This window comes from Drosophila santomea, chromosome 3L, assembly GCF_016746245.2.
Source record: "Drosophila santomea strain STO CAGO 1482 chromosome 3L, Prin_Dsan_1.1, whole genome shotgun sequence".
Taxonomy (NCBI): domain Eukaryota; kingdom Metazoa; phylum Arthropoda; class Insecta; order Diptera; family Drosophilidae; genus Drosophila; species Drosophila santomea.
In genome coordinates, this window is record NC_053018.2 from 7,941,783 (window position 1) to 7,956,582 (window position 14,800).

The window sequence follows — 14,800 nt, forward strand, 5'->3', positions numbered from 1 at the left end:
TTCTGGCGCATAAACATGGCAGCCGCAGACATTAGTTACCTATTCCTCTGCACCATCACAAGTTCAAACACCGCAAAGTTGTGCAGGCCTTCCCCCAAGCCACCCTCCGCCCTCCCCTTTTCTGCATCAGCTGCACTCTGCCAGGTTCCTTCGCCCCACTTTCTCCGCTTTCACCCCCCGCTCTCCGTTCTCTTCGCCGCTTAGCTCCATCGTTGTTCGCGTTGTCATAATCGCATTTGAATTAGCTGTGCACACGAGGCGCAGCTGAGGATTTCGAACAGGGTGCCCTGTGTATATGCTTATGATTAATTATGAGTGTTAATTAAATAAAAGAAGATATGGTAATAAACAATTGTCACTAAGAGATTTTACTTTCTAAATTATAATTTCATTTATTTATATCGTTAAATTAAAGCGCTAAACTAATAGAAAATATTTTAAATTAAATTTGTATTTGCAATTACTTTAAAGTACAATTAAAATTCAACTAATATTAAGAATGATAATATAATATAGAAAATCAAATCAAAGTAGACAGGCTAACAATTTGCACACTCTTAAATAACATTTCCACTAAATATTATATTTTTATTAATTTCCTTGAACTTGTTAGTTATTCCAAGGACACTTCCGGTTAAGAAAGCATCTGCTGCACCCTGTAGGTAAGCCCGCTCCATCCGCTTGGCACCGTCTGTGAGCCTAATGTGCCACTTAAGACGCATTTATTGTCTTTCGTTGTTGCTGTTGTTGCCGTTCTTGCAGCACGGCGGCTGTTGGTGGTGCCGCATTTTCCATTTAATTGACGCCATTGTTGACAAAATGGCGGTCGCTTTCGCTGCACCCAAGTTGCACCAGCCACAAGCCATTAATGTTAACGCATTTTTCGCTGAGATTCTGCTGGATGTTGGCTTGGATGCACTCATGTTTCTGGTTTACCAGAGGCGACATCCTTCAGTCGGCGGAGTTCGAGGGGGCGTGGCGACGACAGGGGCGCAAATCACTTGCAATTAGTGTTAAAAATGCATCGGAGTACCTAGATTGTTCATGTGAGTAGAGATTACTCCAAGGCTTGACAGTGATTTCTTCTGATCTTACTGAAAAGTGCTATCAGTGGTAGTCAATAAATTCAATTAACTGGATTTATTGCAGTTGTAAACTGATCACTTAAATACATTTTTGATTAACAATTATATGAGATGTTAACTTTGCCTGCAAAGCTGCTGAAATTTCAATACTCCACATCCACAGTATATGCATCCAACACACTTTCACCTCTTGGACAATCCGAATAGTGAGCTATGCAATCAATCCCAGCCTTGCCAGCTGCCAAAGCTTCTGTGTAAGCCACATCCAAACGCGTCTTACCAGGTCTATAAAGTTTATATATGTACATTCATGAAAATTCCATTTAAGTAATAGTAATCACAACTCACGTAAGTAGAACGTTTAGTAGCTCCGCCATGATACCCACATGGTGATGCACCTGGGCATTTTCGCAGATCCCCCGCAGCAAACAGTGTCGACCTCGGCCCGCCGATCCACTCACTTGGTCCATGTAGTTCTCCAAGATGGCATACACGAATATGCGTGTGTCGTCCTCGTGCGACTCATCCAAGCTCCTGATCTTCTCCTGCAACGAACGGGCATAAATCGTCTCCCATTTGTCCCAGGGATAAAGTGGAGCTGATGGCAGGGTAAATGCGCCGAAATGCAGCACATAGTAGTAGACCATGCTGCGCCACACCACAGGATCCTCGAGCTGAGTGGCCAGCACGGGACCCACCACCAAACGGATGGTTCCTCCATTCCTGTAGATCAACTGATGTCGCTTCTGGCGAGCATGCATGTACTCTGTAACATTCTGACCAACTGGAGGACCGACCACCTCATACGCGCTTCTAACCACTGGCAATGAAAGGGCCAACAAGTAAATCCAAGAAACCAGTTGCATTGTGTGAAAAATCAACTGGCAGTGGCACAATAACTTTCAAGAATGAATTTGAATCGGTACCCATCTGCGCTGCAAAGAATATTTAATATTGACTGAAGCAATTAGCATCCAAATTGGGTTATAAAGACATCCAGAATGTAGATCTGCTTTACATTCTCGTTTTGCATGATTAATTGGGTAAATAATTACAGTGGTAGACAGCTGTAAAATATCACAATAACTTAAAAAATTAGTTTTAATTATAGTAGACCTATATTTTAAATATTTTTTTGTGTATTTAATAATTTATTTCTCGTTGACTGATTATTTTTTCGTCCAACTTTTTTGTGTGTTTGAGTAAAGCATAACAAATTTTCTGATATATTTAATTTAAAAAAATGAATTAAATATTCCCGCCCAATTTAAAATATCGCTTAAGAATCGTTGCGATGTTTTCTATGTTATTTTTGCACTTCCAAGTATTTCACTGATTGCGCGCACCTGGTCACTCTAGCGTAATTAACGAATAAAATAAACAATAACATAACCAGGAAAAAAAATAGAAACTACAGAGCAGCGATGAACGCCGTGATAGCGCTGTGCCACTTCTGCGAGGCGCACGGTCCCTGCGCCATCTTCTGCACCCAGACACTGCGGGACACCAAGCTGGAGGACCTGTCGCTGGATCAGCAGACCCAGAAGACGTGCTCCGCCTGCAACTACTCCATTAGCAAGAATAACAATGCGATTTACAGCAGGGACACTGAGAGCGGGGCCACATTCGTCAGCACCAAGGTGGCTGTGCTGCCGGAAGTGGCCAGTCTGGTCAAGCAGGCGGCGGTCCTCAGTCTGAGCAATGGTACGGACGCCAGCAAGGATGGCGAGTTCGTGTTTTTCGGGGACTCGGCCAGAGGTCACATCCTGAGTCACACGTTCCGCGTCAGCGACCTGCAGGCGCGCGGCTACTCGCAGCTATTCTCCATCATTGTGCTGATGAAGGACAAGTACTTCCTGCTAAACATTAAGCCCTTTCTGGCGGAGCACTTGAAGAAGGTGTCATCAGAGCTGCAGGCAGCTGCCAAAAAGACCAAGGAGACGGAGGAGCTGACGTATTCGGAGCGGCAGAGGCGTCTGTCCGGCGCTCAGTTCCTGATGCCCACTTCCCGCTCTTTGCTGGAACTCACTGGCGAGGAGCACATCTTCGCCCAGTTGCACTCACACTTTTCGTGGCTCCTGCTGGCCGGATCCCGCTTCCTCACCGAGCACGTGACGTTCGGAAACCTTCCATGGCTACCGCCACAAAGTAGTGGCCGTCCACCCGCACAGCGACTCACGTACAACAGTTCGACTCTGCCAATGATAGAAAGCATCGACGATCCCGATCTGGAGGAGTTCTTTTCCTTGCGCCACCTCAAGAGTGTCGTGCGCAAGGAGGAGTTTGCCACGGTCTGCTACTGCGCCTTGACCGGGGTCAAGATTGTGGTAAGAGGGGATCCGAGAAAGACCTTTCGCTTTATGGTCTGCCTGAAGAAACTCCTGCCCGAGCCCATGCACAATCTGATGCGAATCGACGCACAGCATCAGCACTCCATTAGCTCAGAGTACAAAATCATATCCGTGTCCAATGATATAGCCGTGCCGATGGCCAGTAGCTCCGTATATCGGATCGATTTTCTGGACAAGCACGTCAACGGACATGAGGTGTCGGTCAAATGGCCGGGAGAGCTGCCACGAAAATGTAAGCTTTACTGTAGTCAGATCCCGCTTTCACTGATAAGAACCAATCGGGAATTACGTGAAAACGGGAATCAATTATGTTAATGATTCTCCCATTTCAGTGCCAGATCTCATGGTGAAACTTCTGAAGGCGGTGGAGGAGAAAAACTTCACAGAACTAGTGCTGAACAAGCAGACCAAAGTGCTCATCGAAGAGTGGAAGAAGTAAGTGGCCCTTCAATTACTGAGATAATCCACAACTGAATAAACTTCCTGCTTCAGCAAAGTGACCTGCCTCAACCATGCCAAATCCACCAGCGTGCAGGGCAAACTGAAGAAGGTACTTGGCGTGCAGCCGCAGGATCAGCCGATCATTAACTACTGGAGCACACACCTTCACTAGTATAACTATACCGCACAGATTAAGGACGTTCGTTTTCACCTTTTGGAATAAAACCTCTTTATTGCCGCGCTGCTTAAGCGAAGGCGTGAAAAATTATTATCTTAACCAAAAGGATGCCGAATCCAGTCCAGTCAGCCAGCCGCTTACTTCTTGTAGCCACAGCTGGAACGACGACCACGAGCACGCTCGAACTTGCGTCCCTTGGAGCGGACATAGGGGCGGGTGTGCGAGTGGGGCACACCGGGAGCCTTGCCGAAGTGCTTGCAGGCAGTGCGGGCGGTACGCCTGCCCTGCAGCAGCAGCGTGTTCTTGCCGGTGGGCGAGCGGAGAGCCAGTTGATCGAAGGTCAGGACCTCACCGCCGGCCTTCAGGATGCGCTCCCTGGCGGTCTGGGTGACGTGCAGAGCGCACACGGTAACCTTGGGCACCACCAGGAGGCGGGCATCGTCGGTGACGGTGCCGACGACCACGATGGTCGACTCCGGCTGGTTGGCGGCCTTGAAGAAGCGAGCGATGCGCTGCAGCGATAGCGGCGGGCGGTTGATCTTGCTCATGAACAAGCGCTTCAGGACGATGCGGTTGAACTTCTTGTTGGTGCGACGCTGCAGGAAGCGGTACAGCTGCAGGGACCAAAGAGAAATACGCATTAGTCTCCACATTGCACTGGCAATCGACGCCATCTAAAGCCTTACCTTGACCAGCAGGCGCAGGTACACATCCTGGGATTTGGGCTCGGTTCTGCGAACCTTGCGATCGTACTTGTGGTTGATATCAATACCCTGCAAACGAAACACACGTATTAGAACTGGTGTTTTGAACCGGGAAAACAATTGGTCGGCATCCGAGCGAATGTTTACTACATATCCATGGCATTCTTTAGTTTAACTGCTTATTTCATGGTATTTTAGGTTCACAAACTAGATGCCGCCCACACAAATTTGTTTTTATTTCATTTCATCGCCAGGAAGCTTTGCAATGCACGTGGGCTGGTGCCCCGTTGGCGTTTGCAGGTTATTTGCAAGTTTCCTGCAAGAATCACTGGCACACTTCCGTCGGGAACCCACCATTTCTTTTGTTGAATGTATTAATCAACGCTAAAATGGAAAATTAGACATTAATTTAAGCATAAAACGTGGAGCAGGAATTTCTTGCACGTACCTCGCCGGAAACGAAAGCCAAAAGAAAGAAAATAGTGTGGCTGCGCCGAGCAGAAACAAGACGCTAAAATATCCGACTGTGCTGTTAGCTTAACAGTGTGCTGTTAGGGCGCAAGCTTTAATTACTTTCAAAGCGCTGAGTTAAGTTTTAAAATAATATTTCTAGTATATTTAATAACATGGGTAAAACTTGCATGCCACTTAAAGAATTTTTAAGATAATTATACCTAAAAACAATTATTTGATAAGTGTCCAGTGTGGCAACGCCGCTAATGAGCTTAACATTATCAGTATGGCCATGGATTTATTTTATTAATATTAGGGGGATACAATAAAATATTGATATCTTGTTTACCAATCAAGTATTTTCAAGTTTCACAGACTGCCATGAGCTTTAAAAGCATAAAAAAGTGTATTAATATTGGAGTAAGTAAATCCTATTGGAAACACCGGCATGTTTATTAAGTCCACTACATAAAAATAGAAAAAAATGGTTGTACAGTGATTTCATTTGAAATTTAGGAAAAGACTGTAAAATTAGCCATAAGTGTTATTACTTTTACAGTTAATTAGTAAAAAAAAAAAAAAAAAGATCTTAATGCAAATGCAGAGTAACATTTTTTTTAATTCAAAACTGAGAGCAACTCTGATAAATAACTATTGAGCCTAACCGGTGTGTATGTTTTTCTTTTGCCCATCTGGTCACACTTGCATTTAAGGATTATTTTTTTCGGTTTTGTGAATAGCGGAGAGCTTTAACTAAATATGTCCGATCCAGGAGCCGCTGGCTACAACATAACCAAGGATCCGGAGCTTGCCAAGAGTCGTATCTTCTTGGGCAACCTGCCGGTTTGCACGCGCGAGGAACTGGTGAGCATTTGCCAGCCATATGGCAAGGTCCTCGGTTCGATGGTCCAGAAAAACTACGGATTCGTTCAGTTTGAAACGGAAGAGCTGGCCAATAAAGCCGCCTCCGCCCTGCACAAGTCCACGTTCAAACAAAACGTCCTCACCGTACGCAATGCCAGCATTAAATCAAAGGCGGCCAATGCGAACGTCAAAAGGAATCCAAATCAAGGAGCCCAGGTCACGGTTCAGGGCGGCATTGTGATGTCAGCGGCGTCCGTGGCTGCTGGTCAGCCCCTCATCAACGATTGCGAGATTATAGTCAAGAATCGCGAGAATACGTGAGTTATGGTCTATATAATTCGACTTCAGATGTTTATTTACTTTGTCACCGCTGCAGCAAATACGCAGAATACATTGAGGAGCGGCTAAAGAATTCCAGCCTGCGGGTGGATGTCCTGTTTCCCAACGAGGACGTCTTGCTGGGCAAGGTCCTGGCCAACATCTCTTCACGCGGCTGCCTGTATGCGGTCTTAGTCACGCCCCAACACGAGGAACACAACAGCATCACAGTAAACATCCTTTACGGAGTACCCGCGGAGCATCGTAACATGCCACTGGAGGACGCCATCACCCTGATTGCCACCGATTTCAGGCTTAAAAAGCAGCGCGACGCTGTCGTCTTACCGCCTGCACCATCCATACACAAGGGACAGCGACGACATCCCGTGCAAATGCAGGAGCTGCTGGAAAGGCTGGCAGACAATCATCCATTGACCGCGGCGCAGTACGAGGTGATTTTAAAGTACCTCGAAGGCGAACGCGAGGAGCAACTGAAGCGAGAGGTTGGCGAGGCCAATGCTCTGGCTAGACTAAAAGCACCCGATCCAGAGATCGAGTTGCAGAAAAAGATTCTCAGCATCATGAACAAGCCTGCTGTGACCGAGATCGCCAACGAGCTCATGTATCCCACTTTCGAAGCAGTAAAGGAGGACAAGAGGCTAATGGAGCTACTTGCTGATGATCGAGTGATGGCGGCCCTGGAAAGCGTTTACAACTCGGATCTCAGGCAGACTTTAGCCGAGTTTTTATAAACGCTCCATACGTAGTAGAATTAAGTAATTTAATACGCAGTTTTACGAATTCCTGGCATTTAGTAAAAGTAATACCTAATATTACGTATAAATCGGGCTTTAAACTGTAGCAGGCGTTTAATAAGTGTAAGACATTAACAACTAACAATTGGCTGTTTCTAAGGCCATGACCGCTTGGCTTCGTGTCCCTCGTACTTGCCACGGTACTTGAGACCCGTAACCAGGGTGGAGCTCTTGGGGAAAGCCGTTTTGCCGTCGAATTTGGTATCTGTCTCGGGATGGAAGCGCACGTACTCGTACTGGATGTGCAGATTCTCCGGCAACTCTATGCGCTTCAGTGCATCCAACGGCACGGTTGTGTCCACAGTTGTCTCGTAGAAGGCGATAACATCGCCGATGGTGCGCAGTTCATGGACTTGGGAGTTGGGCACTCCGTGTTGCAGCTCCTGGAAGCACGCGTTTAGGAACTCGAACTTCTCGGAGAGATTACCCAACTGATCGGATTTCAGTTGAAGCGAGGCGGCTACAGTTCGTATACGCTCTGCTGCATCTGCAGGTGGTGAGTACGGCTTATGGGGACGCAGGAAGCTGCAATCAAGAAAATATTAAATTGGTTTCGAAGTAAATAAATGAAAAGTGCTTACCCCCTAGCGGCAATGGACTCGCCGACAGCTGTTATAGAGCCGGTTTTGACGGGCTTCGCTTTTGCGGCCTTGGCGGCGGAGGCAAAACATCTCTGCAGGCTTTCCGCAAGCTAAAATCACGTTTTCATTTCATTTAAATTGAAATTTATATTATTTTTTACTTACAATTGGGGTTTTACGTAAAATCGCTGCCATCGGATGTGACCAGATTAAAAACACTTCGGCATGGCAGTTAATACTGACCAATTATTTATAAATAAGGAGATGGTAATACTAAAATACTGCAATGAGCGTTACCAGATGGCTTTGCTCTTAACCCATTGTTAAATAAACGAAATTAAACGATCATACATTTAGTATTGAAGTTTTTGCACCATTAATAGAGCTTTTAAAATTAACCTTTATCTTAAAATCATTTTTCTGAAAAAAATTAGTTTTATTTAACGAACTATCTGGGATTAGACGTTATTTTAGAAGTATGATGTTACTACATCAGTTTCAAGCGGAGACTTTTATTAACATAAATTTAAGAGTTATAACATTGATAAGCTTGATGGCAACCCTAAGCTTTTTCGATGACAAGGTCCTGTTATTCAATTGATAAAATCCGGTTATCGCGCCAACTGCTAGTTTTGTTGTAAAATTCGATCAAATTTTAGTTTAAAACATATTCGTTATTTTTCTATAGTAGAAACGAAATGGATAGGACAACAGTCACTCCGAGTCCTGCCTCCACCTACTGCTCCTTTTTGGGGGGTTCCCAGCACTCGCCATTACGGCGATCACAGCGCCTAATCGACAAGGAGAACCGCGATTTGCCGAAGTTTCCGCCCAAAAGCCTTTCTCCTCAATTATTTGGAAACACTGAGGATGATTACAGTGAACTATTGCTGCACCAAGAAAAGCCAGCAACTAAGTTAGTGCACCTGAGATCCGTGGAGAATGTGGACAAACTTCGATCCCCAGCTAAAGTTCTCCAATTGAAACCTTCCAATAAAATCGTCCACCTGAAGCCATCAGATAAGATTATCCAATTAAAGGGTTTAGATGATGTGAAGAATCCCGGAAAGAACCAGTGCAATATTCAGAAAGGAGATCCGTCAAGGAATTCACAAAGGAGGAGCACTCAATGCACTCCCAAAAAACGTGGTCGAAAGCCAAAGCAACCGGCTAAAAAAGAGGCCAAAAAACTACAATCAAGTATTCCGAACGATCATCTAGGGAACACACCATCGCCATCGAAGCTGCCTGCCAAATATCCGGCACATTTTGTTCATCAACTTCCGCCCGCAAAGGATTCAAGCTCTGCCGTTCGAAGACGTTCCTTGTCTGCTCCGGCTATTGAATTCCGCGATCTGTGCCTTACAGCCGATGAGATTCCAAATCCGGAAGGACATGGTGAAATCTTAAACAAATCGCCGTCGGATCTCGACTCCGATGTCTCCATGAACATTTCCTTGTCCGATTCCATTGGCGAGATCTTTGGCACCAAGGACATAAGCAGCATTCTGACCATGCAGCGCCCGCGTCAGTACATTTTGCTGGAGGAGCACCTGCCCACATTGGCCACCATGCTGAACGTGGACTTGGAGCGACTGCGCAGTGTGTTGGAAATCACTCAGGGCCTCACCCACGAACAGATCCTAGGCTTTCCGATAAAACAAGAGGTGGAGGAATTGGAAGTATCTTAGAAATTAGTGACCTATAACTGAACATACGAAATGTTTCCACTTTGAATAGTTTTAATGTGATCATTCCAATTGACCAAGTCCAGGATCCTTAAGATCCTTGTTGCTTTAAGTTAACATTTAAAATGTATCTGTTTGTTTTTGTATATTTTTAAGTGGTATTTAATTGTTGTTGTTTTTTTTGTTGTTTGTTTTTGTTATTTTGCCTTAGACTTTCAGAGTGCACAAGTTTTGTTTAAACCATTTACTTTGTTGTATATTTTAAATTACTAATGCTAAACGTTATCTAGACTTTATTATACTTCATAATTGGTTTCCTTTCCTCTACGACAATACAGCAGCAATCGATCTGGGTTTTTGTATCTGTTACTAAGTTTTCCTTTGTTTACTGTGTTTCTCTTTAACGTATATACAACCGCGTGAATTTGGAGGCGCAGCTCCCTAGTAGTCGCTGTCGTAGCTTCCGTCCTGCTGCGCCTGCGTGGAGTCATCGGAACGCTCCGAAGTGGGCTCCAGATCAACGTCCAGGGCCGTAGTGTTGGCCGGACAGCAGCTGGGATGGGCCATGGAGTCGAAGGCATCTTTGATTTGATTGTTGGCACCCTTGGGATCCAGGTCGGTGGCCCAGCTGAAGTGCATCAGCGCCAGATCCATGTTGCCGAGCGTCTTGTGTATTTTGCCGATCAGATAGAACACCACCGACTCCTTGGGCACGACCTCCTTAAGCTCCTCCAGTTCGCGCAGCGCCTCCTGGTACTTGCCCAAAGAAAAGTAGATGGAGCCGCGATGGAATCGCGTCAGCGGGTTCTTCGGGTCCAGCGTGGCGGCTGTATTTAGCGTCTGCAGCGACAGATCCTTCTTCTTCATGTAGAATTGCATGGCGCCGATGTGCACGAGGATTACCGAGTTTTGCGGATTGATTTTCAGTGCCTTCACATAGTGGATTTCAGCCAGCTCATACTTCTCCTGTTTGGAGTATATGGTGCCGATGCCGTACCAAGCGTTGTAATGCCGTGGATCTCTAACCACTGCGGCCCGGAAATAGTCCATCGCTTTTTCAAATTCCTCTGTGAGTACGAGTTCATGGCCCAGCAGTGTGTAGCTGTAGACGAAGTCTGGATCCACTTGGACAGCCCGCTTGAAGAACTTGATCGCTGTTTCGTGCTCCTTTTGCAGGGAGAAGCAATTTCCGGACACACACCAGGTCACCGGGCTGGTTTTGTCCTGGTTAATCAGATCCTGGGCGAGAGCAGAGAGCTCCACCTCACGCTGCAGATGCCACAGGGATGACGAGTATATCTCCATGTAGTCCAAGCGGCATGGCTCTGCCTTGTGGATGCTTTCAAATATCGCCACCGCCGCCTCATACTCGCGCATCTCGTACCTGGCCAGTCCGATAAGCGACTGCACCCAGCTGGAGTTCAGGTGGTGCTTTGGTATCGTCGTCTCCAGCTGCTTTATGGCCGCCTTGCACTGGAAGTTCGAAAGCAGCTGATAGGCTTCAGCCAAATCACGCAGAAGGGCCATCAGCCCATCGGCCGACTGTTTCTTGAGTCCCATCAGCTGGTGGGCCATCGTCTGGGCGTTGTTTAAGCTATTGTTCAACAGAACCTTGGCCTCCTCGGCGGCACTGCGTCCACCGCTGTTATTATTCGCTCCCGAGGAGGTAATAGTCTCCACCTTCTCCTTGCGCTTCTCGGACAGGTGGTGGGACTTCTCCTCGATCAGTTCGTTATTCAGGCAGATCTTGGTCATCCGTGACTTGGTTTTGCGGGGCGGCGAACGTGGCTGCACGAACTTGTTGGCTATGTTGGGCGATTTATTGTTCTCCTTCACCGAATACGAATTGCTAAACAGCCGCGAACTGCGACGCACTGCAGCATTCGGATTGGGCGGCACATTCATATTGCCATTGTTGCCCACATTATTGTTGTTCGGGGTGCGGGGCGTTATGTTACCGGCTTGCGTAAAGACGGCGGGTTTATTAAGGCTGCCCTCTTTGCGATTAATGAGGCCGCCCACATGTGTCTTCAGCTTTTTGCCCATCATCTTTGGCTCCTGGTTGACCTCGACCAGCATTTGCGGCATCGGCGAATAGCTAATATTCATAACGGGCGTGTGGTTGCCGATAAAGGAACCATCGTTGCCGGTGCAGGGACTAGTCAGTGGCATGATGCCGAAGCTCGGAGTTGGCGGTGAGATGGCCGAAAGGTATTTGAACTGCTTGCGGAATGGTGTGCCGCTGCTCATGTCGTATAGCTGCTGGTGCTGCTGCTGTTGACCGGCCGTGTCCTGCGGATAACCCATAGGTGTATCCTCCAGCATCGCCAGCATGCTGGAGTTTTGCACCAAGCCGCCGCGCAGCATGCTGATCGAGCTATTGAGATTGTTGTTATTATTATTATTGTTGATGGGCGTCACCAGGCTGCTGTTGTGGTTCTGATTCTGGTTGATCTGCTGCACCTGCTGCTGATTCTGTTGCTGCTGATCCACGGGCGTGGTCAGAATGTAGTTGGAGTTAGAGTTGCATAGGCTGGTGATCAGCGAGTGGCGCTCCTGATGCTGCTGACTTTGCTGCTCGGCTCCGAACAGCACCATTGCATTGGCATTGGCGCTGCTGCCTTGGCAGGTGTTGAACACATCTGTGCTGTGGATCTGGAATATGGTCGCCGCATCTGTGTCCTGGCCCAGCAGGCACAGATCAGCGAAGGCGTGCCACATGAATGGGTTCAGCTTGAGGGCCCGCCTTAAAGCACTGACGGCCAGTTTATTTCGCTCGGTTCTCACGCATATCTGGGCCATTAACTGATATGCGAAGCAGGCCAGATCCCCGAAGTCCCGCTGCAGTTCATCGCAGTTCTTAGCGTCCGCGAATCCCGTCGAGATCAGAACGCTTTCCGCTTCGGCGTATTTCTTCAGCTCGTAGGCGCATTTGGCCTGCAGGAAGCGGCACTGCGGCGAGCGTCGTGCCTTCTCTTTGAGCAGCCAGTATGCCTGGTGCACCTGATTGGAGCGGAAGTAGCTGGTGGCCAGCAGGAATATCGTCTCGTCGCTCTCCACTGAAAGAACACAGTGGAAAAGAAAATCAGTGATGTACCCGGCCAACCAAAAGGAGACCTTGACCTATACCTTCTGAGCACAGGCGCTCCGCCAGGAAAACAGCATCCTTGAAGTCGTAGTAGTTCAGGCAATGCCATATGGCGGCCTTTAGGAATGGAAAAAGAAGAGGGAGAGCATTTTGTTTTTTAGAGGCCAGGTGGACCGAGGAGCTATTGATTTACCTGCACGGGCTCTTGAATCATCATGTATGGGCGGTCTATGCGACTTTCTAGGGGCGCTCTATGGATGTACGTGCTTGTGGCTTCACTGTGACACTTGGCTTTACAATAATTCAAACATGCAGTGTGTAGAAATCAAACAAATTCTCATGTCGCCACTGGTGCACGCTTCTTTTTATATATATTTTCTTGTGGCAAATTTTCCCCAACAATATCGGATTGGAAAAGTAAAAGTTTGGTCTGTGTGCTGTATGGTATGTGAGTGTCGTATGTAACCCGATTGCGGATGCGGCGATGCAAGTGGCGATGGCGGTGTCTCTCGCTCCCTGGCCACTCCACTCCACCTTCCACTTCCACTTTTTTGATATTGCAATTGGTTTGAGTCGAGCCTTCGCTTCGCTTCGCCCTCTGTACACACACACTGCGAATGGGGGTCGGTTTTCTACTATCGTTTTCGGGGCTTATCTCGTGTTATAGACGCACACGGTTCTGATCTGCGATTGGCGGCGACACTGGACTAAACCTTGGCCACATTTTAGCTACTTGAAACACGCTGCATTCGCGTTGCATTCCATTTTATTTGAAAAACCAAAACTAAAATATGTGAGAGCTGTCAAAGTATCGATTGCACGCGACCCTGCCAATCGATTGTTTCTGTGGTTGTGGAAGACCGTATCGAAATAGCGCGAAAATACCAAGGTCTTTTCAATGAGGGTAGTGCGAGTTATTATAAGCTATTTTCACTATGTAGTTATATTTGCTAAAATAATTTGAAGTTCTTTTAATGCCAATTAAATTTATATGTTTAATATCAGTTGATGAAGTAATCCCAACTACGCACAAATATATAGAAGTAGCCTACCTTATAGAGCGCTTTTATTAAATATTACTACTAGCTTATACGAGATTTAATTATAGTTGTGCATCCAAAACTACTGCGAGTCGCTTGAACTGGAGCTGGAGCTATCCGTGGACATGACCTCCACATCGTCCTGGGCGCGCGTCTCCAGGGCTACCGTGTTGCCGGAGGCGCCCATAGTCATGTGCAGCTCGCCAAGATTCCAGTTAAATTGATTCTGGAAGGCATTGGGCACCTCGCCGCCGGCACCACTGCCACTCCCACTTCCTGCGCTGCCGGACAAGGTTCTCTGCTGCTCCGAGGGCATGCCGCTGTTTTGATGGGTTACTGGGCCGCCATTGATGTTTTGCTCGGATTTTCCCAGCAGCCCGTTGCGCATCTCAATGTCCGTTGGATAGGGACGCCGCAGGTCGCCTATGCACCAAGTGAGCGGAGCACTGACCGCATTGGCAGAGCTTATACGATGTGCGTATTTGATGAGCTCTTCCGAGGAAACCGGTCGTTTGTTGGCCTGATTGATGCTGGCCAGTTTCTGCCGTGCCTGAAAGATGGCCGTGGACAGTATGAGCTCCGCATCCTTTAGAGACTTCTGCAGCTTCTGGATCTCACGGTCCTGATGGGAAAATCCAGTTTAAAAGTGATTTTTGGTGGCATACAAGACATCCACTTACGTGCACCTCCACTTTGGCGCGCAGTTTGTCCATCGCCTCCTCCACTTTGGCCTGCTCCTCCGCCAATTCAAGCATTTTGCGGAATTCTTCATCCTTGGCCACCAGCAAGTCCAACAGGTCTACCAGTTCGGTGCTGGAGATCTTCTGGTGTGCCTGTTCGATCAGTTCCTTGGCAATCATCTCAATGTCGTCGATCAGGAGCAGAAGGCGCTCTTTTGTGCTGAGGTGAAACGACATTATCGCGCTGATTCGTTTCCTTAAGCAATTATTGCAATTTGTTTATTTTCCACACCGCAATGTGGCTGTTTTTCGATTCTTAAAATATACCTTATGGTATTTGGGCACCCTGTTAATACCACGTTCAAAAAATACCGCAATATTTGATGCTGCCAGACTACTAATTCTATTTTTTTCACATTTTTTGCAATTTTTGATGATGATTTTTGAATTTTTGCCGAAAATTGTAAACAGAACACTAAAAATATAGCTCCTAATATGGAATGTCATACCTCGT

The 14,800-nt window shown here is 47.0% G+C and overlaps 8 protein-coding genes and 1 long non-coding RNA gene across 11 annotated transcripts; 4 read left to right on the forward strand and 5 right to left on the reverse strand.

The window, feature by feature from the left end:
• The first annotated feature begins 540 nt into the window (after positions 1-540).
• On the forward strand, positions 541-1,640 carry LOC120448947. 2 transcript variants are annotated; one of them, XR_005616164.1, is made up of 4 exons: positions 541-662; positions 763-1,046; positions 1,249-1,433; positions 1,500-1,640. It is a non-coding gene; the product is annotated as an uncharacterized LOC120448947 (long non-coding RNA). The 2 variants fall into 2 exon arrangements; XR_005616163.1 differs by having other exon boundaries at positions 547-1,046.
• On the reverse strand, positions 1,229-2,159 carry LOC120448946. Its single transcript, XM_039631192.1, has 2 exons — positions 1,434-2,159; positions 1,229-1,370 (listed from the first exon to the last, which is right to left on the reverse strand). Exons 1-2 carry the CDS (start codon positions 1,949-1,951, stop codon positions 1,229-1,231), a joined length of 660 nt encoding a protein of 219 aa, XP_039487126.1. The 5' UTR covers positions 1,952-2,159.
• Positions 2,160-2,419: 260 nt separating this feature from the next.
• On the forward strand, positions 2,420-4,123 carry LOC120449191 (folliculin). Its single transcript, XM_039631545.1, has 3 exons — positions 2,420-3,668; positions 3,769-3,871; positions 3,929-4,123. The coding sequence occupies exons 1-3, from the start codon at positions 2,510-2,512 to the stop codon at positions 4,047-4,049; spliced, it is 1,383 nt and encodes a 460-aa protein (XP_039487479.1). The 5' UTR covers positions 2,420-2,509; the 3' UTR covers positions 4,050-4,123.
• On the reverse strand, positions 4,082-5,280 carry LOC120449193 (60S ribosomal protein L18). The gene is made up of 4 exons (XM_039631546.1): positions 5,208-5,280; positions 5,114-5,143; positions 4,742-4,828; positions 4,082-4,669 (listed from the first exon to the last, which is right to left on the reverse strand). The coding sequence occupies exons 2-4, from the start codon at positions 5,114-5,116 to the stop codon at positions 4,193-4,195; spliced, it is 567 nt and encodes a 188-aa protein (XP_039487480.1). The 5' UTR covers positions 5,117-5,143; positions 5,208-5,280; the 3' UTR covers positions 4,082-4,192.
• A 623-nt stretch (positions 5,281-5,903) lies between these two features.
• LOC120449485 (nuclear receptor coactivator 5) lies at positions 5,904-7,234 on the forward strand. The gene is made up of 2 exons (XM_039631962.2): positions 5,904-6,393; positions 6,453-7,234. The coding sequence occupies exons 1-2, from the start codon at positions 5,972-5,974 to the stop codon at positions 7,144-7,146; spliced, it is 1,116 nt and encodes a 371-aa protein (XP_039487896.1). The 5' UTR covers positions 5,904-5,971; the 3' UTR covers positions 7,147-7,234.
• Positions 7,235-7,244: 10 nt separating this feature from the next.
• LOC120449486 (39S ribosomal protein L50, mitochondrial) lies at positions 7,245-8,047 on the reverse strand. The gene is made up of 3 exons (XM_039631963.2): positions 7,956-8,047; positions 7,791-7,900; positions 7,245-7,734 (listed from the first exon to the last, which is right to left on the reverse strand). The coding sequence occupies exons 1-3, from the start codon at positions 7,983-7,985 to the stop codon at positions 7,305-7,307; spliced, it is 570 nt and encodes a 189-aa protein (XP_039487897.1). The 5' UTR covers positions 7,986-8,047; the 3' UTR covers positions 7,245-7,304.
• Positions 8,048-8,421: 374 nt separating this feature from the next.
• Positions 8,422-9,614, forward strand: LOC120448503 (meiotic recombination protein P22). Its single transcript, XM_039630537.1, has one exon. The coding sequence runs from the start codon at positions 8,489-8,491 to the stop codon at positions 9,479-9,481; it is 993 nt and encodes a 330-aa protein (XP_039486471.1). The 5' UTR covers positions 8,422-8,488; the 3' UTR covers positions 9,482-9,614.
• Positions 9,615-9,751: 137 nt separating this feature from the next.
• LOC120448502 (cell division cycle protein 27 homolog) lies at positions 9,752-13,404 on the reverse strand. Its single transcript, XM_039630536.1, has 3 exons — positions 12,760-13,404; positions 12,608-12,683; positions 9,752-12,537 (listed from the first exon to the last, which is right to left on the reverse strand). The coding sequence occupies exons 1-3, from the start codon at positions 12,781-12,783 to the stop codon at positions 9,920-9,922; spliced, it is 2,718 nt and encodes a 905-aa protein (XP_039486470.1). The 5' UTR covers positions 12,784-13,404; the 3' UTR covers positions 9,752-9,919.
• Positions 13,405-13,602: 198 nt separating this feature from the next.
• Positions 13,603-14,752, reverse strand: LOC120449978 (mediator of RNA polymerase II transcription subunit 4). Of its 2 annotated transcripts, XM_039632687.2 has the most exons (3): positions 14,614-14,752; positions 14,287-14,506; positions 13,603-14,228 (listed from the first exon to the last, which is right to left on the reverse strand). In XM_039632687.2, exons 2-3 carry the CDS (start codon positions 14,464-14,466, stop codon positions 13,689-13,691), a joined length of 720 nt encoding a protein of 239 aa, XP_039488621.1. In that variant the 5' UTR covers positions 14,467-14,506; positions 14,614-14,752; the 3' UTR covers positions 13,603-13,688. The 2 variants fall into 2 exon arrangements, with proteins under 2 accessions (XP_039488621.1, XP_039488620.1); XM_039632686.1 differs by lacking the exon at positions 14,614-14,752 and having other exon boundaries at positions 14,287-14,607.
• Positions 14,753-14,800: the final 48 nt, after the last annotated feature.